The sequence below is a fragment of the Colletotrichum godetiae genome, assembly GCF_030913485.1.
Source record: "Colletotrichum godetiae strain CBS 193.32 chromosome Unknown BDP55scaffold_6, whole genome shotgun sequence".
Taxonomy (NCBI): domain Eukaryota; kingdom Fungi; phylum Ascomycota; class Sordariomycetes; order Glomerellales; family Glomerellaceae; genus Colletotrichum; species Colletotrichum godetiae.
In genome coordinates, this window is record NW_026851254.1 from 650,672 (window position 1) to 675,525 (window position 24,854).

Here is a 24,854-nt window from a genome sequence, read left to right on the forward strand (position 1 = left end):
GAATGTCTAGCAGTCGTTATAATTTCGATGTGACTCACAAAGCTCCCTGAACTTGCTCTCATCTTTCCAGTCTAGCTTGCATGAGTTGCTGCACAAACCTACAGTTTCTCCTGATCCGGACACATCCACCTCGACTTATACGACCCCACGAACGGGCTGCTGCAATGTCTCAGACATGCATTTCAAGCATCCGGATGAGAATACGACTTCAAGAGGACCTATCAGCGACTTCGAAGCTAAAGTATTGGGACACATTGGCGAGATCGATGCTGGTGTTTGCTCATCATTATATTCAAGGGCGCTCGTGTTGTTAAGAACTCGAACGCGCCCGTCGATGGCGGATTCGAGTCCGAGTCTTTTTTCATCTCATATCGTCTATGTGTCATCTCTCCAATCAGTTTGCCATCCAACTTTTTGTAACCCAAAACGCCGGCGCGATGTCACGTTTTCGCGCGTGTCCTTGTGTAAAGGGACCGAGGTAGATCATGTTCAAAGGAAAACGACCGCGCTTCATTGACCTTGATACCTCGGTTGGCATCACGGCCAATCATCCCGCGGCAGGTATCTATGTACTTTCGAGAGCTGAGGCCGTGCCAAGTTGAATCGGAGACAACAGCCCGCCCATCAAAGATATGTGCTGATCACCGGGCTTGTATGCAAGACCCATGTGGTCCACTCCCGTGGTGTACTTTATGCGTCTTCGAGGAGGATGACGGTCTTGGTGTCGCCGAGCTTCTCACGGCCGTTCAGGCCGGGTATCTCCAGGATGAAGAGGTAGCCGACGATCTCGCCGCCGAGCTGCTTGATGAGGTCGGCCGCAGCCTTCGCGGAACCACCTGCTTGGTGTTAGTGGACCTGTACGAGCTATCTTTGGGGAAAGGATGCGCAGTTCAGCACAGAGTATGTAGCTTACCAGTAGCAATGATATCGTCGACGACCAGAACCTTCTGGCCAGGCTTGATAGCATCCTGCTGCATCTGGAAGAAGTCGGAGCCGTACTCCTTCTGGTACTCGGCGGTAACGCACGGGCCGGGCAGCTTGCCCTGCTTGCGCACAGGAGCGAAGCCGGTGCCGAGACGGAGAGCCATGCCGGGGCCGAAAAGGAAACCACGGGCGTCGAGACCGACAATCACGTCGGGAAGAGTCTGGAAACCCTCCTTGACCTGCAACTCAAGGGCGTCGCCGAGAGTCTGGTGAACGGTGGGGTCGAGGAAGAGGGGCATGATGTCGACAAAGTCGATGCCCTTGATGGGGAAATCGGCAAAGTGACGCAGAGCGCCTGTGAGCTTCACCTTCCCACTGGCGAGTTCGGGGGAGGCGGCGGAGGCGGCGGCGGGCTGTCGTCCCTGGGCATCTTGAGGGTGGACGGGATGGGCGGCCAAAGGGTTGATTGTAGCCGCAGAGGCGTCGTTTGAGAGGGGAAGTTGTTCGGAGGACATTGTGAAGAAAGGAGGAGGGAGGAGTGGGCTGGTTAAGAAGGTCTTTTGGACGGGTTGGAAAGCAATGATATGAGTCTGTATCTAGGTTGGCAGAAGAAAATTTTGGGGTCGGATCCCGGAGAATAGACTGAGTGTGAGCGAGAGAGGAGGGGGGTGGGACGCGAACAAGTGGCAGGTGGTAGAAACGACGGTAAGGTTAGGTTGGCAAGGTAGACAAGGTGCTGAGGGTACGTGGAGATTGTATTGGAGCTGCTAAGACTACGGAGTTACTAGGTACCGGTTCCTTATTCTGACCGAGGGGTTATGGAGGGGTGAGGAGAGGTGTGTGTGTCCGGTGTGTGTGTCCAGTGTGTGTGTGTGTGTGTGTGTGTGTGTGTACCCGTCGGGACTGAACTGAGGTGTGTGAGAAAAGACTGTGGGAAAGAGAATGGCAGGCTAGTCCAGCTCGGCTCGCCGGGGGTGGAGAGAGTGAGACAAGGCATGAAATCACGAAAGCAGGCTGGCAGACGGCGTGCAGAGAGGTCAATAGGTACAGAGTAATAATTGTGTACGTCCAAGGGTCATGAAGGTACGGAGTAGCAGAGGCGGGAAGAGAAAAATGAGGAAGAGAAAAAAACCTACTAGGTAGCGTAGACTCCGGAGAGTGGTGAGAGTGAACGCGCGCCATCGATTAGCAAGTGGAGAGTTGTGATACGGGTAGGGTGTCACTACGTGTGGTGCGAAGTGGGCAGGTCGATTCCAACTTGTCCAAGAGTGGTCCGCCGCGAAAATGACAGCGATGAGGGTACATGGCCAAGCTGATCCAAGGCTTGATAGGAAAAGCTCATTTAAGGCGCTTCGGGATATGCCTAGATAGGATGGCGAGCCTCCATTATCTTTGCTTTTCCTTTGTCTCTCCCGAGCCCTGCCTTTCCATGCTCTCTCTGCCCTTTCATTGACGCCCAACATGTGAAGCCCATTGTATTGAAACATACGGCTCATGAGATTTCACGATTACTAGGAGATAGAGAGGTGCTGTGGGATCCGCAGATGAACGGCCAATAGGTTCCTGGAAACGCTTGATTCCTTTCTGGGCTGTTTCTCGTCTCTCAGGTCGCGCGATATCGTATCTGGCTGTAATAGCAAATGGTAAGCCGGCAACGGTGCAGGTGGGAGGTGGGATGTCTTTCAGCCAAAATTGCCCCTCCATCGCAGCAACGACCCCTCCATATCCCAAGGCAGGGGACCTTGGACCGTGGACGAACGGACCAGGGAGCGAAGAAGCAGCACCCCACCATGCCACCACCTCCGAGAAAGGGACCGTGACACAAGCTGTCTCTGTCTCACCCTCGCCAGGCAGCTCAGCACAAACGCAATGAAGCCTCTGGATGTTGCATGGCACACTATCATTCGGGCTGTGAATTAGAGATAGCTGGTTCCCTTGCCCTATCCTTCTTACTGCCGCCTCTTTCCTCGTCGAGACAAGCTGACGGAACGTGGCTCCGGTGCGCATAGTAATCATGTCACCGCCTGAAGAGTGTGAGCTGGTTTTCGGTGGTGCAGCTTCGTCAAGCGCTGCAGGGAAATCTGCCTAAGTAGGCTGCAGGTCGACGACATGAACTTTCGTTGTGAATGTGGTTTGCTCTGAGGGACGAAGTACGGAGTACCAGAACCAGAGGACATTTTAGCCTTGGACCAGGGCCCTTGTCTTTTCCCTGTCCGACACCGATGAGGAGGAGCGCACCGATGAACGGCGAATGTGGTGCAGTGTCCTGCATGCATGTGTAGGTGGTACAAACATGCCGTGCTATTTCATCACCACAATCCCCATGCGGATAGCGCGGAGCAAAGCAGGCACGGTAGGCTGTTCGAAATAACGCGGAGGGCTGTCAACGGCTCGGTTGCAAAGACCGCTTGCGCCATGGCGATGTTGCGGCGACGAGAATTGCACTGGTGTCGATTTCGGTGTGAATTATTATGCTACTTTCCCAGGTCAGTTATTGAAGCTTGAAGTAAAGTAGTATTATGGCGGCTCCGTTGACAGCCCCCACCGCTACAGTTCTGGACTCCTGAAGACCCGATGATACCGGAAACATCTCAGCTCGTTTCAAACGTCCGAATTACCGTGGTTTGAGTGAACGTGTCAAGGGTGTATAACAGGAAGCACGAATGTGGTGATGTGGAGCAGAAGAGCTGACGATATGGCAAAGGAGGTTGAGACGTACCTCACGCAGCGGAACTCCAGCGGAGAACAGTGAAACAGAAGACAAGGTCGAGGCACCGCGAGATAAGTAGGGAAAGTACATGATCGGTAGCAATCTTGAAGTGTTGACTTGCATAAGGGAGGAGCGTTCTTGCTCATCTCCTCAGGCCAATGTTCTCTTAGATACCTACCTTACAAGATTATCCTCTCATTCATGGCAAGCGGAAACTACCTCAAAGCTGATGGGCTCCTTCCTGCTCCATTTGGTCTCGAGGCAGGTGGTCACTGCGTTAGGTTCTTACCAATATTTACTTGAACCCAAGATACGAACACCATGGCTGCAGTCTACCTACTCTAGAACATACCATCTATGCTCCTATTTTGCTTCTAGATGCATTCGGCCCATGCATTACTCTCTTCCCGCAAAGCCAATTATAGAGTACAGACATGATAGAGTCAACCCGATGTCTTGGCTGTGGTCCTTGAACTACCGATTTCCATCCTCTCCAGCCAAGGGAGCGCTTGCCAACTCCATGTACCTGTGCCTGTACGGCAGTCGAAACATACCTAGTTACCTGCCGTATCCGTATGAGCACAATTATACGGCTACTCGATAGATGATTTTGTTCAGGTCCATCAATGCTCAAACCTGGGCCCAAACGGAACGATCAAGCTACTGCGGCAGATGTTCAGGACTACTCCTACGTACTACACCTACGCCCATTCCTTGTACTCCGTACTTGTACTTGCTTCCATATGTTGAGGGCTTACTGCGTACATCTCACAGCCAGCCCACTTGTCCAGTACCTGTCTGACAGGCAACATGCTTCCTTGTTCACATACGGTCTTCGGCCATCAGCAGCAATAGGGGTCCTACCGCTGTGTCATTTCGTCAATTATCAACTTCCACCCCACCCATTACGTCGAGAGGTCTCGCCCCTCCACTATTCCCATCGAGCCAAACACGTTCCGAGAGACAGACAGACCACCGCCGCAGTATCCTGCTATCACTTCGCATTGAGTCACGGCCGCGGCCAGGGTGTCTGTCGAATCACACTCCAAAGATCCCCTGTGAACGACCTGTGCCCCCGCGCCCTCGACAGGCGACGAGCCGTATCACTTGGGATAACGCGTTGAACTCAAGCGCCGGCGTATTGAGCTCCCAGCAGCCGCCGAGTCATCCCACTACCACACCACAATGTCGACCACGCACGAATCCTGCCAAACAAGACTCGACACCTCAGTGAACCAATACATAGAACCAAGGTATCCGTTTACCTTTGTCTGTCTATACTACGACATGGGAAGGACTCGGTTCTGCCATGGACGGGACGGGTCCATCTTCTTGGCAACCCCATCAGATTCCGTCCGAATGTTCGAGACCATCTTATCCGATCATTTCCGCCCAGCCGCCCGTTATCCTGGAACCTTCCTTTCCGATTCCCAGCATGTCACTGATGGCCCAGTTCTGGAATTCGAGCTTCCATCTTCCCTCCATCAGCTTCTGAAGATCTTCATCCGTCTTTTCGCCCCAAGCTTGGGAAAGCTTGTGAACAGTGTACCTGGTCGATGAGGTCTGTGTCGCAAACGCTGCTGCCGTATTCTCCACCGCATCAATACACTAGCAGCCCGTCCCACAGTCATCCGATTCCGATATAGATGCCAAATGGTAAACTACCTTATAACATCCAAAGGAATCACTGCCTATAACCACAATACATGCACAGACATCTAGCGTCCCATCCCAGGTCGGAAGCCATTCCGCCAGACACTTTTAAGCAGTGCCACCCCTGGTCCTTCTGCTGAGTGGCCCAAACCAACATCTTTTTTGTCATCGATTTACCATCGGGCCCCCATGGAGCCAAAGACGAGACGCGGCCTCCCCACGGACGGTGGGACTCGATTTCATCGGGCGGCTCGAACGGAGATGCCAGCCGCTGTACCTTGTTGTCCTTGCCAGGCACCGTTCTCCCCTCAAGCCCTTTGGAACTTAGATGCCTCCGCAGAATGCCGAAGGATAATTGCCTTTCCCAACGAAACACCGATGGATTCGCTCGGTCAGCCGGGAGTCATTGTGAATTGCTTGCAACACGCCAACACTATGAGTCGGAAACAAGCTATGGAAGCACTTCCTATGCGAGCCGGGGAATATCGTAGCCGCAACAAGAGACGGGAAGCTTCACATGTCCGGGGCCAGCGGCGACCAAGATTGGGTGCATTAGCGGCGTCCAAAACGCTCCGGCACAGGGGGAAACGGACCCGTTGACGCAACCTCCCGGGAGCAGGTTTTCTCAACCGGACGCCTTATTGACGGCCTCTATTCTTTCCGTTTGGCCTTGGAGAACTTGATGATGCCGTACCTCCGGCGCCGCTAGCGGGTAGTCGGTGCCAATGAGTCAGTTTTTCATGGCCGACCATCGAGCGACCTAATCCTCACCGCTACTGTCTATGTCTGGTATCATTGGCTCCATGATCTGAAGAAAGAAGGAAAAGCTCCTAAGATACAATATGCAATTGTGGGTAACTATTTGCTGACGTCGCTCAACTTTTTGGGGGGAAGATGCAGCCAGAGACTATCCGGGTCGATGTCCTATTCGTGCCAGGTGGCACTGGTATCTATGATAGATGTTGGTCGGCTGCAAGCCGCCCCCATTCCAACTCGCCCGGGGAAAGCGGCTGCCCATGGATCAACTCTGCGCGCTGATGATGTTTTTTTGCTTTGCTTTTTCCTCGTGCTGTCTGCCTGTCAGGCAATGTCATCGTCCGCTTGAACCGTCGTGGCCGGCCCTACCCAAAGTGAGATGAAGCTCGCGCTCGGGTTCCATGGGTCTATACTCTTCAAGGACCGCTCAGCGGCTTCACTCTTACAAGTGGGCAGGGGCGAGCCGCACCAGAGCTTGACCGAGTCGCCGTGCTCGGGATGAAGAGGGTGTCAACCGCGTGTCATGGCTCAAAGGCGGAGAGAAGAGGAGAGGTGGTGGTGGTAGGACGGCATCATGCAGGTGGCTGATTTCAGTTTGCAACGGCGCCAGTTAAATTCCCAGACAACCCTTGAGAGACTATAAGCAAACTGCGCGACTTAGGTGCTCTGGCAGTATCACGTTTTCTCTTTTCCCGACTGGGCACCGATTCGGCAGGCACTTTACTCTGTAAAGACAGCAGATGTCTTTCTGCAGATGATGTGCATTTGCCAAGGGAATTCATGTCAAGTCACCAAAGTGAGTCCTTTCGAGTCGTCTAACATGATCTTCATTACTCTTCTACGTATTAACACCGAATCTCTCTCTATCCCCCCCCAAAAGAAAAGTAGAATTGAATCTTTCGTAATAATCATGCCAAGCCGGGAGAGTTTATGAGTTTGGTATCTCTAATCTAATGAAACGTGGAAAACGTGAGCGAGCATGGGGTAATTAAAAAAAGGGGAAGGGAGGGTATCTTTCTTTAGTTCTTTGTCCTTTCCGCACCCAATAGCCAAGAAGCAGACGTGGCAAGAACAGGAAAAAACAAGAACGACATGTATGCTTATGCGAGAGAGAAACGGGGGAAAAAAAGTTGTTCGTTGTCCATCCAGAAAGAAAAGTTCGTAAACCTGTTCGTTCTTATCGCTTGATGCTGAAAGAGAAAAGAGTAACCCAGGATGTCGTGTTACACACCCAGTTACAAGGGGGCGTATCTTGCCCGGAGAAGATGAAACCGCTCAGTAACCTTTGATAACGCCTTATGAACGGGGAAAAGACAGTTTGATGCGATTGTGATAAGATAGGATGGCATCGGCATGTATGAGCCGAAGAGAGAGAGCCAGCGGATACCTGGGACGAGGTCGACTCGAGGAAGTTGCATTCGATTGCTTCTTTTGTTCGCCTCCTTTCCATCAGTGGAACTGCAGCCGAATAATGGAGAAGAACATGTTTTGCAGAACGTGAAACATGACAGCCACGCTCGTCGGGAGCAGCTCCGGCCACACGGCGAGGTCGAGCTTGCCCTCCATGCCGACATCGACGCCAAAGAACCAGCTAATGAGCCCGCGGACGATGACGGAGGCGACAAGCTCACAGGCCCAGGTGACGGACGAGGCCCAAAATGTGAGCCGAAAGTCGTAGTCGTAGTCGTCGCCTGTCACCTTGCCGTCAAAGGCAAAGTACGGGTAGACGTCCTTGTTGGGTCCGAAATGTAGGACTAGCACGCTGCCGAGGAAGGCGGCCATGGAGACGTTCTCGGCGAGAAAGCGGATGAAGACGTTGCGGGTGCAGACTTTTTGGTACGAGGCGTAGGACTGGTCCGTGAAGTTGAGGGCGACGGTGATGCGGTGGTAGAGGCGGGACATTGTGAGCGGTGTGAGGATGATGAGGGTGCTGCTCGAGAGGATTTGGAGGTAGATGAACTGCTCTGGAGAGCGGAGGCGCGCATATAGAGCGCGGACGTAGGTTTGGTACGTGAGCATGAAGTATCTGGATGATTGGTGTTGGTCAATGTTGAATCACTTTTGCCCAGACAAGGAGTACTCACAGTTTGAAGACCCAGCTCAGGGGGTAGCTCCCTACTCGTTCGCCCTCGCGTATACCCAGAAGCCAGCCCGTGAGAGCATCAAGCAGATGGACCGTGATGATCCAGCTGTAGACGTACACAATGGTCTCCAAGTTGTTGTGAGGCAGCGTCCGCAAGTAAATCTCGGCGTAGGCCTCTCCTATCACATACGCCATGAGCCCGACGAAAAGGGCCAGGCAAAACCAGATGAAGCGGACGAAGCTGGCGGGCAGCCACCTACGGCGCATCTTGACGCCGCCCATATTGCGAGACTGCTCGGCAGCGATCTGGAGGGTCGCGTCCGGGTCGAAGGAGTCGCTGCTGAGATTCGGCCGCCGGCGGTTATCGCGACGGGGAATGCTCCCTTCGGCCTCGCCCGTCCACCAGGACGTGGTGAAGATGCGTTGGGTCTCGGAGAGCGACTGGCGCAGCTTCAGGTGGCGCTGGGAGGTGAGGAGGATGCAGAAGGCGATGGCGACCGGCATAGCCATGACGATGAAGGTCCAGGAGATCCAGGCCGTGTTGTGAGCGGTGAGGAAGCGCGTCTCGGGGACCAGGTAGACTGGAATTGGAACTGCTATTGAGATGAGGGCGATGATGGACATGGTGACGGGAAAGCCAAAGGACTGCGGCCACCTGCGTGTGTGTAAGTATGTCTAGGTGCTTCTGAGATGCGTAATAAGGGGTCCGACGTACCAATTCAAGCTGTACAAGTTGAAGACCTTGGTGATCCATATCAGAGCCGTAATGTTGTAGAAACCGTAGTACACGAAAAGAAAGAACCAAAAGTTGATCTGCACTCTTGCTTCTCCGTGGCCAGGTATCTTACGTCCAGACCCTGGCACTGGATCACTTCGATCATCGTCGTCCTCGCCGGGAAAGGAGTACTTTGGGAAGGGTATCGCGCACCATGCAATAGCCTAGGTTTCCCTTCCGTGTTAGTCCTACTGACCCCCAATCTTCCATTTTCCCCTTATTTGAGCGCGCCAACATACCAGTACTGCAGGCATCAACACCAAGACTCCATATCGGCTCCACCACACGTCGACAACGCCCTTGACGGCACTCTGCTTCGGCTCGACCCAGACGTTAGAGATCTTGCGCCAGGTGCGCGCCCACGTGCCCAACTCCTCCCAGTCGCCGCCCCTAGCAGCATCATTATCGTGGCTCTCGAGCCCCGAGGCAGACAAAAGCGCGCCGTAGCCGACGTATACGCTCCCGCGGTTATTAGACGTGAAGAGGCCGAGGGTGCTGGAGCGCCGACGGCGGCCGGGGACGTCGGATCGCGGGGGCACGGCGCGGAAACGGCCCAGCAGAGGGGAGGCGTCGCTCGTGAGGCGGGTGCGGGACTCGTTGCCTTGGGTGAATTGGAAGAAGCTCGGCATCGCTTGGATTTGCTTGGATTTATGAGGTTCGGTAGGTAGGCCTCCTATCTTTGCGACATTTGGGGTGTGGTGTTGTTGTTTTGTTTCTTCGGCTTACGGGAAAGACTCGTGGTGTGCTATTTCCTGGTTTGGAACCTCGTTTCAACGCGCTTCTATGATCTTTAGTGAAAGGTTGTTTCAACCCGGACTCTGGAATACGTTGCTATCTAGAGAACGCTGCGCTGAATTACACAAATGCACGACGCGGATCTCGAAGACGTGTTTGGGCGTCGAAAGCTCGTGGTGTGAGGCGAAGGAATCCCGGACCACGGTCCAGTGTAAATTGGGATTTCGGTGCGCTTATGACGCTAAGGCCGCCATGTACCTGGGACGGTCCCTGAAATCTCGGTGGGCATGGCGGATCCAACGTCCTTGTATAGCGGGCGCTAGCGCGCATTGGGCGGAGCATGGAGTGCGTTGGCAGTGGGGACCTCGGCCACGTTCTGCCCCCGATGCGCCCCAGGCCCCGGACGATGGCGTAGGGGGAGGATAGATTCATCACTCAGTCGCATACCGAACGGAACTAGGGAGATGAGCATGTAATGCGATGTTAACAGGCAAAGCATTGCATTCGTAACTTCATGAGTATTGGATTACTCCCGTATATCCATATGTATCTCTAAGGACTGAGCAACTCCCTGCGTATTGATGATCGCTTGCTTGTGCTATCCTCGGATCATTAAGACGCCACCAAAAAAGTTGAAAATATCGTCATGCCCGTGCTAAGTCTTGCAGTATTGTACAACGTGATGATATGGTATATGACGTCTCTACTCGTCCTGGTCCATTGTCTCCTCAAATCCTTCCGAGTCGCCAGTATCCGTGTCGTCAGAGTAGTCTCTGTCTTGAGAAACATCAATAAACTCGGTGCTGTTCATGCCTTCGCCCTCTTCGCTATCGGCGTTGCCCTCCGTGCCGGCTTCACTCTGGGCATCCTTGGCATCATCTAAAAAGGCCACGACTTTGGCAGTTGGTGACTTCTTTGGTGGCTCTAAAACGTCGCCGCTCCATGGCTTGCACTCTTTCACAAGCTCACCACACTTGAGACACGTCCAACCCTCACCTTCTTCGCGCTCTAGACGAGTTGCAAGGCAGACAAAGCAGTAGATGCATCCGCAAGGAATAGTCTCGTAAGGGTTAGTGATATCGGTTTGGGATGAGCCGATAACACCACTTGATGCGGCTGCTGCCATGATCTCGGTTTCTGTGCTCGCAAGGGCGTTCTGGTCCTGATAGCAAATGGCGCATGTGCGTTCGGGCAAGAATCCCAATTCGCCATTAGACGACTTATCTTCGTCTCCCTTTGTTGTGATGATCTCTTTCGTCTTGCGCCACGTCCTTGAGATCCACCTCCTCCACCGGTTGATGCCTACAAGCGGCAGTATGAATAGCAGAAACTCCGTGAAGGCGTGCCAGACAAGTTGTCGGTTGAGGTACTCAAAAGAGACCTCTCGGCTCACCTGGCTGGTTGGTGGAGCCAGGCGCATGCGTAAGACTCTATCGAGAAGGGTGCGATATCTTCCTTGCAGTAAGAAGACGAGGAACGAAACAAAGGCTGCTCCAGCGTGGAGTGTCGTTATCCGAGATGTCAGCCTTGATAGCCTTTGGAGTCGAGGATTGGGCTCTTCGCTGTACCCATCGTCGTTTTCGAGTAACCAGTTCTCCCACTTCTCCCAGCCATATTTCCCAAATACGGTGGCTATTCCGTAAAGTGACTTCTGCCACCTAGATGGCGCAACAAGCACTGAGCCATCTTTGCGCGCATCCGTATATTTTAGATTTTGTAGAGCCGCTCCATACGTCGCGTCGTTGTCCCAGACCGTTAACTTGAACAGGATGGCGCGGAGTGCAAGAAGGATCTCGGCAGACCAGTCGTCTTTCAGGTGGCCACCAGCGAAGTACTTGAGTGCATCGCCAACCTGGCCGCGGAGCAACTCCAACAATTCGTCGTCTAGTAATTCTGCGTCGACTTGTCCCACTCTAAAGGCGGGTCGAGTGCCGTCTTGCGTTGATATCGAGTCCCATGCTGAACCGAGGCGACTGAAAGGGAACGGCAAACGATCAATCTGGGCGCGGGCACGTGAGGTGTCCCGCTGGGCGGCGAGTCGCGCTGCGTTATCGGCTTCGCGGGCTTGTCGTCGTGCTGCCAGGCGCTGCTGCGCTTGCGCAAAGTTGGTCGATGTCATCTGGGCGGCATTGGGTGGTGGAAGTTGGTGGTGAGGTGCAAATTGCCATGTATCACACCTCTTTTCCCCAAGTGGCTGATGATAAGGTGAGGTCTGGCACTTCGAGAGTAGGGGTGAGTGGGAAGTGGAGGAAAAGCCGAGGTCCGCTATGCCCACCTGCATCGGCTACCACCAAGCCTGCTGCTCAAGTCCCCGAGTACCCTGCCTGCCGCGGCCGGGCTGGGGCCTGGGGAATTATTACCTGAGCCGTGAATGGCCTGAGCCGAGAATCGGCCGGCGGAGGCTGGAGCATCTGACGTACCGGGGTGCCCGTGCCATTACAGGCCCCCTGTCTTTCTTGTACGACCACTGAACCCCGACTTTTCCTACCAAAGCAACTCTACTTTGAGCAAGTTGGTTGTGGTCTTACAAACCACTATACATCTCTGTCATACTGTTTGCTCTGCAGACGCGATGCAGAAGACAGGCTTACATCAGACGGTGTGTCACCAACCTGGACCCCTGTACAACCTCAGAGAGCGGGAGGTTAGTGCGTGAGTGCTTGAGATGAACGTGCCTCAACCACCAACCCTTACCGCAATACTATTACCGCAGACAGTCTCCGCTTCTTTACCATAATACCTAAGGTAGCTGATGGTTGTCGACATGAACACGAACGGACATACCCGACACGCCATGCGCCATTCTATAGCACTGTGCTAAGACGGGGAGCTGACCCTTGCCTTACCCGCAGAGGCCATTACAGCTTTCGGGTGTGACAAGAGGGGAGAGAAGAAGGGAATCTTGCATTCAATTCGTCAACGTCCGGCCACCCAGCTGCGGCATCAGGTCAAGCTTATGTTGTCTCGCGCTAACAACCCGTCTTCTCGGCTCTACAAGTCTGAGAGGCTTGCAAGGCATTCTCAGGGCTTTCTTCGCTTGTCAGATTTTTGCCCTGAGGTCTCCAGCGGCTTGATATTACTTTGCATCGTTATGTTGAAGCCCATCTCTCAGACGCGGAGCTAATCTGACCGCCGGAGTTGAGCGAGGCCAATGATGCACATCGTAGTTTGGCTGTGTTTGAACCCTTCATCACGTCACGTTGATGGTAACGTTACTCAGCAACGAAAAGCCCGCTCAAGCTCAGTATGCACAGCGTCTCGGGTTCGACTTGACCGTACGGCACATACCTTGAAAGCTCGATTGTCAGAGACTACAGTCGACGAGGAATTCGCCTATCATAACGAAGTCAATCTGTCTGCGGGCATCCCAGGTCTAGAGAGTACAGAGCAGAGGCCGACCTCGTACCTTTCACTAGAAACTTCCATCAATTATTGCTGCTTACCCAAACCTACTTCAGATGCAGTGAGTGTCCGTCTCTGGCCGAAGTAAATATCGGGGCAACTGCAAACACCGGTCCTCAAGTCGACAGACGGGTAGAGCGGGAGGCTCAGACTAGACATTGTGCAGCAAACTTGCGAGGAACCCTAAACTTGCATGAAGGCATTCCTAATTCGGAAAAAGTGTACACCCTGAACATCCTCTGCCCAATCGACTGGGACGCAGGCGTGGCTCAACAAGGCTTCGACGTAACCCGGCCGATACCTAGCCTCTCACAGCGGTGCTTACCAAGATGCTTCTATTTTGACTTATCAGTTCAGAGTCACTCACTCACCGCGCTTTTTTGTGGCTCCAGCCCCAAGATCAGTGTCCGAAGAGGCTCGGAGCATAGCAAAGTGGCGGGCGGCCCGCACAACCAGCGCATATTGAGAACTACGGGACTATTTTCTGTTATGTCATCTCTCTTCACCCATCCTTTTCCCCAGTCGATGTCTTGCTTGCCCAGATTGGGTTGGTCAAGATGTGAACGTAACATTGAGGCATCCGGTTTATCGACAGGGGCAGAGACAGTTGAGTGTTCGTCCATTGTCAGTTGTTGGGGCACAGATTTACATAAACACCAGCAGCGGCTTCCTTGGACGATCTGAACACAAAGGAGTAATCTGGCATATGGAAGAAGATCAGATTCCACTTCACAACCAATCACGACGTCACACCACGCTCATTCCGGCTCACGATGGAGCTCACACCAAACACCAGCCCAAGGGAAGCCAATAGCCCGGGGGATACGCAGCAACGTGCTGGAGCTGCCAAATCCAAAGCCACTATCAGAGCGTCTCTTGCCTGTGTCCCCTGTCGATCAAAGCACGTCAAGTGTGACTCAGCCTTGCCAACCTGCCTAAGATGCCGCTTAGAGGAGAAGACCTGCTACTACGCAAAGTCACGCCGAGGGATTCGAGATGCAAAGAAACGCAGCCTCATCAACGATCCTATTGGGCCTCCCTCCACCTCACCGGACACTCCAGTCTCCTTCCCATCTCCCGAGGTGGCGAGTTTCGATATCCCAATCAATGTAGTCGACAAGCTACCCTATGGATGGTCTCTAGCCCGGGGCTCTCATCTTCCCGACTTGAATATCGCATCACCGACTTCGCTCCTCTTCGATCTCTACTTCACCAACTTTCACGACACCCACCCCTGGCTGCTACCCAGGAACCAGCTTTTGAGCCGGATACGATCAAATCCTGAGCCTTTCCATTTTCTCACAAGCTGTATCACTTATGTGGGATCACTCTTCTCAAATGCTGTCTCGTCGGAGGAAGAGGAACTTCGAGAGAAAGCATTCAGTCTCGCAAGTGGCAGCTTGCCAATGACTTGCTGGACAGTACAAGGTCTTCTCGTTCTCAGTGTTGCCGCTTTTGGCGAGGGTCGATTGGACTTGAGTGCAGGTTGGATGGACACTGCGACTCAGATAGCTCTCGATCTCGGCATGCAAGACAAATCGTTTGCAGATGCTGCATCTGATCCTTTCGTCGCAGAGAGCTCACGGAGAACCTACTGGGCGTTGTACTGGCAAGGCAACATGCGAGCGATGCGCGAGGACTCGCCCACTTTCATGTTGTGCGGTGTTGTTACAACGACCGAACTTCCTTGTGAAGAGTGGGAATATCAATCAGGGGTAGGTCACTATCAACATCAATCCAATATTGGTACTAACAAAGACCAGGAGATTCCACAACCGCTATCCCTGAAGAAGTACAACGCAAAGGATCCTATGGATGAAAAGAGCTATTCATCATGGACGTATCTCATCGATCTGTGCCGGTTGAGCACAGAGTTGATACTCCCTATGCCAACACTGCCACCGGTACTATTGTCTAACACCATCGATAGAGCCGACTCCAGATTAGTCAGTTGGCTCATCAACCTACCTAAATGGAAACAACAGTTGGTAGACTCGGGAGGCGCAGTCGATATGGTTTTGTTCCACGCGATGGCCTACGCGTATAGGTGAGTCTTCTTCGTTGATAAAGCATGTCAAGGCTTCGTCATACTAATCGAAAGATAGCTTGAGGATCAAGATGCAACTACCCATGGAAGCGTCAGGATTTGGCATTCGGGACCTTCTCACACTTGGCCCGCTCTTCAAACCGCGCGACATGACCCTCCCTCGGATGCCACGATGCTCCAGCTCGCCTTACCCGTGGCTCGAATGTTCAACCGCCCTCCAAGCAGGCCTCTCAACCATTGGTCTTTTCAACTTCTCGCTACCGCCAGCCCGGTACAGCCCAGCGTGTATCATCGGATTGAGAAGAGCTGCTCTCGCACTGCTTGATGCGAGAATGTACGGAGGATCTGATTCACCGGCTTTACGCGAAAAGCTTGATCTCTTGCTCGGCGTTCTCAAGGTTGCCGGAGAGATGTGGCCCATCGCAAGAAGCATTGGCAATGAAGTGAGCGATGTGTTGAGAGAGCTCAATGCAACCAGCAATCGTGATAACATCACTCAGTTGGATTCATGCATGGACGCTTTCATAACCGACATGTCAACATCTAGGGTGGCTCCAGATTCTGGCATGTTTCCGTTTCCTGAGCCAAGAACAGTGGAAGAGATGTTCAACTGGAGTGCTGGAATCATGAACATGGGGTTGTGAGATGATGAGGCCGGTGGGATTACAGGTGATCCCTCGAAGGTTTTCCCCGTAAAGGCCCAGCTTACGTGTTAGTAAGAGGATCAAAAACTTTGGTAGTGATCGAATTGTTCGAGGTTAGTTCCCGTGTTTATTTACTACAGCGCTTAGATATCCCTGGGTCAATGAAGTCTTTCAAACTGTATTTCACACCGAGCCTGTACTGTTTGAGTAGACATCGTATCGGTCTAAGAGTGATCTTGCCCTGGCCACAAACAGAAGCAAGTCGTATTTCATGCAAAAGCCAAAATAAAGCTTGTGGTACAAATTCAAGTTGATCTTTTGTTGTGAATGTAGTTGCATTAAGAGAAGCACATGCTCCTTTTCTTGGCCATGTGGGATGCCAGTGTGCAGGTAACCTTATTTCGCCTTGTGAGGTAGGTACCTTAGGGGTGGCGGCGTCGTCGTCACTCCTGGGAGAGTTCGTCAGGGCGCTTAGAGTGACATCCTGGGCCTTCCCAACAGCGAACAGCGCCCATGCTCCTCAAACGCCCCACTACGATACCCCGCGATGGACGGCCCTCTACGCCAGTGCCCCGCCACAGCGATAAGAGGGCCTGGCTCTAAATTTCCAACCGCTTCTTCGTGCCTCACGCCGCCTTCTCGAATACGAGAAATCAGCCTCTCGACAACAACAACCCGAACTTCCTTTGGGACCGAAACGACTGCGGTATCGACGCCTTGGTCGCTCACAAAGAAGATCACAATATGAGCTTCGCGATCGAGGTGCCCGGCGATGCCAACCCCCTCAGCCTACAGGAGCTCTGCCGCGTTCTCGAATCCGCGACTTCGGCCGACTATGCGCGCAGACAAGCCGCTGGGCAACAGCTGACATCATGGGAGACGGAGAAAGGATATTTCTCTTCACTTCAGGTATGTAATCTGCCCTTGTCCATAGAGTCGTAATGCAACTCTTTAACATCCTGTCTCTAGACTGTTTTCCTCGACAAGTCCCTTCCCCACGAGCTTCGATTCCTAGCCGTCATTCAGCTCAAGAACGGCATCGACAAGTACTGGCGCCTGCTCCCCCACGTCAAAGGCGGTCTGGACCCGGAAGAGAAGAATGTCGTCCGGCAACGCTTGTTTCAGGGCACGCTCGAAGAGGAGGAGACAGGACTTTCACTGCACAACTCCCTCGTCACCGCCAAAGTCATTAGGATTGACTATCCGCAGCACTGGCCGGAGGCGCTCTCGCAAATCATCGGCCTGGTCAGGTCCTCAAAGAACGGCAACCAGCAACATCTCTACGGTGCTCTGCAGATCCTCCTTCGCGTCGTGAAGGAGCTTGGCACCGCTCGCCTCAGAAGATCCCAAACCGCCCTCCAGTCTGTCACCCCCGAAATGGTGTACTTGTTAGGAGAGATTTATACCGAAAAGTCGGCAGTCTGGGTTGATTATCTCACAAGTGGTCGTGGCGAGGAGGATGCGGCCGATGTGGCTATGCTCAACAGTCTCATCTCTCTCAAAACCATTCGACGGTTGCTCGTGGTAGGCTATGAGGCTCCTCACAACGACAAGACGGTCGAACAGTTTTGGACCGTGTCTCAAAATCACTTTGGCCAATTCCTTGGCTTTGTGAGCCACGACTCCCCGGTTCCGGCACCCTACCAAGATACGGTAGGAAAACATCTCTTGCAGTTTACAAAGCTGCATATCGATATGTCCGAGGCGCATCCCGCCAGTTTCGCTGTTCTACCGAATTCTTTACCCTTGGTCCACGCCTACTGGGATCTAGTGGCAAAGTTTGCCGAAGTTTTTGAAAAGTCAGGTGGCATTCGGCAGTCTTCCGGTGATTCGGGCCCGTCAGAGTCAAAGTCAAAGGTCGAGGGACCCTTGCTTGAAAGACTTGCGCTAAGGGGCCTGCTGCTGATGAGAGCATGCTTGAGGATTGCATTTTATCCCAAGCAAACGTTCAAATTCCGAAGTGCAGAAGCTAAGAAGGACGAAAACGATGCTGTTGCGCTCATCAAACAAGAGCTACTCAAGGATGATTTCGTGGTCCAAATGGCAAACATCATCATCACACATCTCTTCGTCTTCCGGAAGGCCGATCTCGACGCATGGGAGGAAGACCCTGAGGAATGGGAACAACAGGAACAGAGTGAGGGCAACGCCTACGAATGGGAAGTGCGCCCCTGCGCTGAGAAACTCTTCCTTGACTTGCTTGTCAACTTCAAGGATCTTATGATACCACCTTTACTTTCTTACTTCCAAACCGCGTCAAACTCACAGTCAGATATCGCTACCAAGGAAGCAGTGTATACGGCTATGGGTTTGGCTGCGCCCAATGTCATGAACGCCTTCGATTTTGACAGCCTCCTCGTCTCGACTGTTCTTCAAGATGCGCAACAACAAGGCCCTCTGTATAAGGTTCTCCGCAGACGTATCGCGATCATGGTCAGCCAATGGGTTACGGTCAAGATCGCCGATAACAGTAGACCGCTCATCTACGAGATGTTCCGCCACTTTCTCAATCCCGCGGACCCGAACAACGACATCGTTGTGAGAATTACAGCCGCACGTCAGCTGCGGTGGATCGTGGACGAGCTTGCCTTCAGCGCAGAGGCTTTCCTCCCCTATGCAGCCGATGTGCTTAACGAGCTCCTTCAGCTCATTCAAAATGTCGACGTGGACGAGACCAAGCTCGCCGTGCTAGAGTCTATGCGGATCTTGGTCACGAGACTGGAGAACTATGTCTCTCAATTTGCAGACTTTATCATGTCAAGCCTGCCAAGTATCTGGGAAAACTCTGGAACGGAGGAGTACATGATCAAGCAAGCCATCATCGCCATCTTTGCTGCGCTGGTCATGTCCATGGGTAGCGATTCTCAGAGGTATCACCATCTGATGGTCCCGTTGTTGTCAGAAGCAGCCAAACCTGGCTCCGATCTGCACACGTACCTGATCGACGAGGCGTTGGAGCTTTGGAACTCTGTTCTCATGCAAAGTAACCCGCCCTTATCCGCTGATATCATGAGTATCGCGGAATTATCACTTCCTCTCTTAGAATACCAGACTGAGACTGCTGCCCAGGCATTGTCTGTGGTTGAGTCCTACATTCTACTCGGTACACAGGCTGTCATGGAAGATAGACTGCGGCGTCCATTCTTAATCGCCCTATCAGGCGTTCTCGATTCCAGGAGCCGAGAACAGGTCAGGCTGGGCACTGTGTGCATCGAATACTTAATCCGGGCCGCATCTGAGCTCGGCGGAACCCAAGTGATCATGCAGGATCTTCTCGAAATAGGTTTCTTGAAGAAGATTATGGAGGCTCTCCACGATGCTTGGGAAGCCCACCAGACGACCGGACCGAACAGGAAGGTCAGCAAGCTCAACACGATAACAGAACGCGACTACTTCGCACTTCTCTCGCGACTCCTCATCGCCGACCCAACACTTTTCGTCACAATGCTCACATCTTTTGGACCCCTCGAACAAGTCTGGGCCTGGCTTAGCGGAGAATGGTTCTCCCACCTCGACGGGCTGGATCATCTTCCTAGGCAGAAGCTGTCCCTCCTCGCCCTGGCGCGCCTACTGGAGCTCCCACAGCCCATGCAGAACCTCACACTGAGCAAGTTGCAAGACTACTTCACGCTGTGGGTGGGCACCATTGCCGAACTCCAGGACGGCACGACGGACGGCACCGACTCGCTCATCTGGGGCGAGCTCGAGCCCACGGACTACGATACGCCCAAGAGCATCAAGGAGACGGAGTTTGGCGCCAAGGACCCCGTGCACACGATCAACGCCATGAGATTCGTCAAGGAGAGGCTGCAGGATGTCGTCCAGCGGTCTGGTGGCGAGCAGCAGTTTGAGCAGGAGTGGGCTGCCAATGTGGACAAGGACATTTTGCAGAAGTTTTGGTCATTGACGCAGATCACGGGCGCATAGGGAGCGAGTGCAACAGTTGCGCTTGCATGAGCTGGTCGTTGGACTGAGCTGTAATAGACGGGAAAACAAGGGAATGATTATGATTTCATGATGAGATTGTCAGATAGAGGGAGAGAGAGAGAAAGAGAGACGGGCTCTTGGCGCATATCCTGGCAATGGCAAATGTGAATACAAGAACAATTGGAAGCGCGACCTTCGAAGTGCCTGTCTACAGAGTTGTGAGCGACATTGAATACTTGCATATGTGACTGATCCATAATTTCATCTAGATAGGCCTCGCTCTATTCTCCAAAAAACCAACCGTCTCGCAGCAACTTTGCTTTCTACAACTTGCTCTGACCATCCTGCGGGATCTTGACAACGACCTTACCCCAGGTCCCCCGACTCCCCAGAGCGATAAGCGCATCCGGAATGCGCTCGAGCCCGACAAACTCCTCGTCGGTGAACTCTGTGCCGCGCAGCTTCCCCTCGGCGACGAGCTTCATGATACCCTTCCACACCTCGACGACGGTCTCTTTTTCCTTGACGGCGTACTGGCCCCAAAAGATGCCGACAAGGCTGATGTTCTTGAGGAGCACCTTGTTCATGGCCACCTTCTCAATCTTGCCCGCCGCGAAGCCGATGATAAGGATGCGGCCGTTCCACGCCGTGCACTTTGTGCTGGCGTCGACCATACCGACGGGGTCGTAGACGATGTCAACGCCGCGGCCACCCGGAGTGAGGGCCTTCACTTTGGCGGGCCAGTCGGCCTCGCGGTAGTCGACGACGTGGTCGGCGCCAAACGCCTTGGCGACATCGAGCTTGCGCGGGGTCGAGGCCGTGGCAATGACGGTGGCGCCAAAGGCCTTTGCGACTTGTACGGCGGCGAGGCCGACGCCTCCCGCGGCAGCGTGGACGAGGACGATGTCGCCGGGTTTCACGCCGGCGCGGACGACGAGGGCGCCGTAGGAGGTGGGCGCGGTGATGAAGAGGCCGGCGGCCTCGGTGTAGGACCAGCCGTCTGGGATGGCGAGGAGCTCCTTTTCGCGGGCGACGCACTGCGAGGCGAAGGCGCCTTGGGTCGCGCCGAAGACGCGGGCGCCAACGGGGTATTTTGCGTTTGAGGAGGGGGCTTTGAGGACGATGCCTGCGAATTCGCAGCCCGATGTCCAGGGGAAGGCTGGTTTTGTTATGTCTGTTAGTATTTCTTGGACTCGGATCTACTCTGTTGTGGCAGTGAGCTCTGAAGAGGGAAGACCGTACGAGGTTGAGTCTGGTATTTCCCTTGGATTTGGAGAATGTCGAAAAAGTTGGCGGCTGTGGCATGGACTTGGATGAGGTACTCGTCATCCTTCTTGGGGACGGGGTCTGGGAGGTCCGTCACGCGGAGCTCCTTGGGAGACTATTTGAAGCATCAGATTGGGTGCTCGTTTTGTGAGAGTGGTTCGTGAACGCCGATGAAGCTCACCTTGACATATTCCTTAAGCTGAATGCCGCGCATTGTCACTAGCCGTCTAAGGTAGGTAAATAAGATACTTGATTGAGATTAATTGAAAGCCAGGATATGATGTAACAACTGGACGACGTTTGTGTGTAATAGAGACTTCTGTATGAACGGGATGAGATGGAAGATGAATATATTGAGTTTGTATGAATCTGAGATTGAGGCTATGAGCTTTCGTTAGTCTCGGTCTTCTCTACGTGTTGCTACCCCGGACCGGGGGTCTTGGAGACGCCGAGGAGGGGGGGAGCCGAGGCAACGTGAACGGCCCCTCGTTGGCTGGATTTGGGGCCTTCTCGGTGTGTAAATTCCGGGGGATGTGGAGGGGGTTCGGTGAGCGACGGGAGCTTGCGAAGAGAGACATGGCCCAAGCGCGATGTGATCAAGAAGCTCCTCGCTACAGAATAAGACCGGTGATGCTGTTGGGCAATCAGAGGGATGCAGCCCCCAGCATTAGCTGCTGTCGTCATTCCCGCCACAGCTGTGGCGTGTCGATGGCTCTAGACTCTAGTTGATCAACTGGCCGAATAAGGTAGTGGCTGATGCGTTGCACATCTGATACAGGTCGGATTTCTCTCTGCGCTGTTGAATACCTTAGTTGTCATCGGTGCATTCACACTTGTGAAGGTCCAGTTGAATGAGATAGTGCTCCAATTCTCGAGGGTCAGTATAGTTTGGTGTTCACGAGATCAAAAACTATTCCAATTCGAAATCTCTCTAAGAGGGCTTCAGAGGGAAACGAAAGTGGTCGTACGTGGGTTGGCGCTAAATTGTATTGTAATCGCAAATTCGAGGTAGAAGTCGGTGGATAACGATGGAAGAGATGACTGTGGTTGTGACCTGAGGCTACTTTCAAGCTGGGATTGTCGGAGTTCAGGCGTGCCAGGGTGCGAGGTAGTCGCTTCCTCCTGCGTGGGAAGTCAGGGACATGAAATCGATTCACCGGGCGTCTAATTTTTCTATGTACGGCTTCGTCAATCATTGAAGGCAAGCATGAAGCCTCTCCAATAAAATCATTCTTCTGCCTTTGATGGAAGAGATAGTAGAGTGCCACTGTGTAGTTACTGGTCACCACCTCAAGCAGAGACGTCAAGTTTGACAGCGCCGTCAACTGTGACCTAAGCTGAGCACCCCTTGTCCGTTGCACCTTCCGCTCCCACCGGCGTTAGCGCGCTGCGGCAAAAGGTACCTAATTTGAGCTGCTCCGTTCGAGAGGTAATACTTTGTACCTGCCGTGAACTCCCATCCTTGAGCCCAGGCTGCCAGGACTACGAGTCACCACCTAAAGTACCCGATACTGCACAGCGACAGCACCCTCAGCGAATACGGCCCAGCGCTCACCGTATCCCACTCTCCCGCTCCATTGCGTACCTAAGGTATCCGACCCGCCGCACCGCGTGGAACTGGCCCATGCTTGCTTCCATCTGGGCACCTCATCGCCGCCTCCAGTGCTACTGCTGGCTGCTGGCTGCTGCCCCTCCCCGACGCCATCATTGGAGCCCACCTACCGTCACCAACGACACAAACACCCAATCCTGCGCAGCTCCCCACCGGCCACCTACCTTATTCTACCTGCCTAACTGACTTCCACTTTGCCCCAGCTTGACCTCGCATTCGGTCGTCTTGTCCACATATTCCCAACAACTTCTTTCTTTCCCTTCAACACATCACGTCTTTGCCTCTCCTCCACCCCTCCGAGCCATTCTCAGGCTTTCCAGAGACCAAGCCATCGTCATATACTACGTACACAACCAAGTATTGCCTTACTACCCAGCACCTCCACCGATCGCGCCCACGCACCACGCACCCGCATCACACGAGGTCATGGCCGACAACGCAGAGGGCACCGCCGATGCCCAGGTCACCTTCAAGGTGAAGACAGGCCAGGACAGCAATCACACCATCACCATGTCTGAGTCTGCCTCCGTACTCGATCTCAAGACCAAATTGGCCGGCGAGGACTTCGAGAATGTTCCCGTCGAGCGCCAGCGTCTTATCTACTCTGGTCGCGTAATGAAGAACGACGACACACTCGCCACCTACAAGATCAAGCCCAATAACACCATTCACATGGTCAAAAGCGCAGCCAGCAACCCAGCTCCTCAGCCCGCAGCTTCAGCCTCCACACCTACCGCACCCGCCGTGCCTTCCAACATGGCCGCTGGCACTGCGAACAACATCCTCGCTGGCCTCACCGGAGCCAGATACGCCGGACACATCAACTTGCCCAGTCGCGAGACATTTGGAGCTGACGGAGGAGTAAGTTTCCAACGGTACTGCGGCGAGTCTTGCGTGGCATAAGCTAATATTACGTTTCTAGATGGGTGCCCCGCCATCCGACGACCAGTTGGCCCAGATGCTATCCGATCCCTCCATGCTCCAGACCATGAACGCCGCCCTCGACAACCCCGACTTCATCAACTACATGATACAGAGCAACCCACACCTTCGCAATGTCCCCAACGCGCGAGAGATTATCCAGTCACCCTTCATGCGCCAGATGATGACCAACCCAGACATGCTTCGCAATGTCATGAGAATGCAGCGCAACATGGCTGGCGGAGGTGGCAATGCTGCCTTCCCTGCACCTGGAGCCACCGACACCACTCCTGCCGAAGCTGCGGCGGCCGGCGGCAATACGGGTCAACCCCCCAACCCATTCGGCTTCCCCGCGGGATTCCCGGGCTTCGGCGGTGGCGCTGGCGGCGCTGGCGGTATGGGGATGGAGGGACTGGGTGATCTCAGTGCGCTCTTTGGCCCTGGTAGTCCGTTTGCGCCTCAGCAACCCGGTGCCCAAGGCGCAGCTCCTGGTGCTGGCGCGGCGACTGGTGATAATACCCAGACCACAGCTGGTGCCGGAGCTACTGGAACAACAGGCACGGGCGCAAACGCGACATCGAGTCCACCCCCGGCCAACCCCTTTGCTGCTCTGTTCGCCCCTCCTCCTTACGCAGCTCAGGGCCAAGCTCAGGGCCAAGGACAAGGCCAGGCACCTGCAAACCCCTTCGGTGCTTCTCCCTTTGGTCAGATCAACCCAGAGATGATGCAGCAAATGATGAGCATGTGGGGTCTCGGTGCAGGCGGCGGCGCCGGTGGAGGCTCTCCGGCTCCCGCAGATAACCGCCCTCCTGAGGAGCGTTATGCCGAGCAACTGCGCCAGCTCAACGATATGGGCTTTTTTGACTTTGATAGGAACGTAGCCGCTCTCCGTCGCAGCGGTGGCAGCGTGCAAGGCGCTATTGAGCATCTCCTGAGTGGTTGATTACGACTTGAAGTGCATGATAAGGGAGAGAGAGAAGGGGAGAGCAGGAGAGTAGCAAGAAGCGTCTCAGGAGGACGTATGACTTAATGGCCTGTGGACAGGATACGGAGGGAAGTACATACCATACCTAGTTGCCACGCACTTTGGTTCTGGCAGTTTCCGAGGCGATAGGGAAATTGACCAGACATGATGTTTATGAAAGTTCAGAACCCAATTTTTCAGAGCTTCTTGTGACAAAAGAACCCGTGTGAAGTCTTGCCATTGATAAAACCAGAAGCATGGAGTAAATCTGGTCAAGCAAACGTCTTGCATCGCCCTTTTCTTTTAAGAGTCTTGGCTTGATTGAAGGGTCGTTCCCAAGCTCCGGCGCGATGCGGCTTAGATCGGCCCCGGGCCATCAAGGTGAAAGGTTCCGGCCCAGAAATCGGCGCCGTAGCGTCTACAGGCCAAGCAACT

The 24,854-nt window shown here is 53.8% G+C and overlaps 7 protein-coding genes across 7 annotated transcripts; 3 read left to right on the forward strand and 4 right to left on the reverse strand.

Moving 5' to 3' along the window:
- Positions 1-440: 440 nt before the first annotated feature.
- Positions 441-1,577, reverse strand: BDP55DRAFT_344667 (adenine phosphoribosyltransferase). The gene is made up of 2 exons (XM_060566951.1): positions 914-1,577; positions 441-836 (listed from the first exon to the last, which is right to left on the reverse strand). Exons 1-2 carry the CDS (start codon positions 1,437-1,439, stop codon positions 691-693), a joined length of 672 nt encoding a protein of 223 aa, XP_060433997.1. The 5' UTR covers positions 1,440-1,577; the 3' UTR covers positions 441-690.
- A 5,915-nt stretch (positions 1,578-7,492) lies between these two features.
- On the reverse strand, positions 7,493-9,530 carry BDP55DRAFT_543669 (uncharacterized protein; the record flags this gene model as incomplete). The annotated part of the gene is made up of 4 exons (XM_060568427.1): positions 7,493-8,069; positions 8,128-8,781; positions 8,842-9,065; positions 9,141-9,530. 4 exons carry the CDS (start codon positions 9,528-9,530, stop codon positions 7,493-7,495), a joined length of 1,845 nt encoding a protein of 614 aa, XP_060433998.1.
- Positions 9,531-9,862: 332 nt separating this feature from the next.
- On the reverse strand, positions 9,863-11,932 carry BDP55DRAFT_650207 (Pex12 amino terminal region-domain-containing protein). The gene has a single exon (XM_060573969.1). It carries the CDS (start codon positions 11,915-11,917, stop codon positions 10,340-10,342), a length of 1,578 nt encoding a protein of 525 aa, XP_060433999.1. The 5' UTR covers positions 11,918-11,932; the 3' UTR covers positions 9,863-10,339.
- A 1,537-nt stretch (positions 11,933-13,469) lies between these two features.
- Positions 13,470-15,793, forward strand: BDP55DRAFT_344820 (uncharacterized protein). Its single transcript, XM_060566952.1, has 3 exons — positions 13,470-14,753; positions 14,802-15,085; positions 15,144-15,793. The coding sequence occupies exons 1-3, from the start codon at positions 13,812-13,814 to the stop codon at positions 15,727-15,729; spliced, it is 1,812 nt and encodes a 603-aa protein (XP_060434000.1). The 5' UTR covers positions 13,470-13,811; the 3' UTR covers positions 15,730-15,793.
- Positions 15,794-16,310: 517 nt separating this feature from the next.
- On the forward strand, positions 16,311-19,656 carry BDP55DRAFT_765048 (importin-beta domain-containing protein; the record flags this gene model as incomplete). The annotated part of the gene is made up of 2 exons (XM_060580931.1): positions 16,311-16,638; positions 16,699-19,656. Exons 1-2 carry the CDS (start codon positions 16,474-16,476, stop codon positions 19,654-19,656), a joined length of 3,123 nt encoding a protein of 1,040 aa, XP_060434001.1. The 5' UTR covers positions 16,311-16,473.
- A 323-nt stretch (positions 19,657-19,979) lies between these two features.
- On the reverse strand, positions 19,980-21,136 carry BDP55DRAFT_690989 (zinc-binding dehydrogenase; the record flags this gene model as incomplete). Its single annotated transcript, XM_060576923.1, has 3 exons — positions 19,980-20,815; positions 20,899-21,037; positions 21,104-21,136. 3 exons carry the CDS (start codon positions 21,134-21,136, stop codon positions 19,980-19,982), a joined length of 1,008 nt encoding a protein of 335 aa, XP_060434002.1.
- Positions 21,137-22,840: 1,704 nt separating this feature from the next.
- Positions 22,841-24,675, forward strand: BDP55DRAFT_344900 (ubiquitin-related domain-containing protein). The gene is made up of 3 exons (XM_060566953.1): positions 22,841-23,395; positions 23,457-23,687; positions 24,303-24,675. The coding sequence occupies exons 1-3, from the start codon at positions 22,961-22,963 to the stop codon at positions 24,396-24,398; spliced, it is 762 nt and encodes a 253-aa protein (XP_060434003.1). The 5' UTR covers positions 22,841-22,960; the 3' UTR covers positions 24,399-24,675.
- The last annotated feature ends 179 nt before the right edge of the window (positions 24,676-24,854 follow it).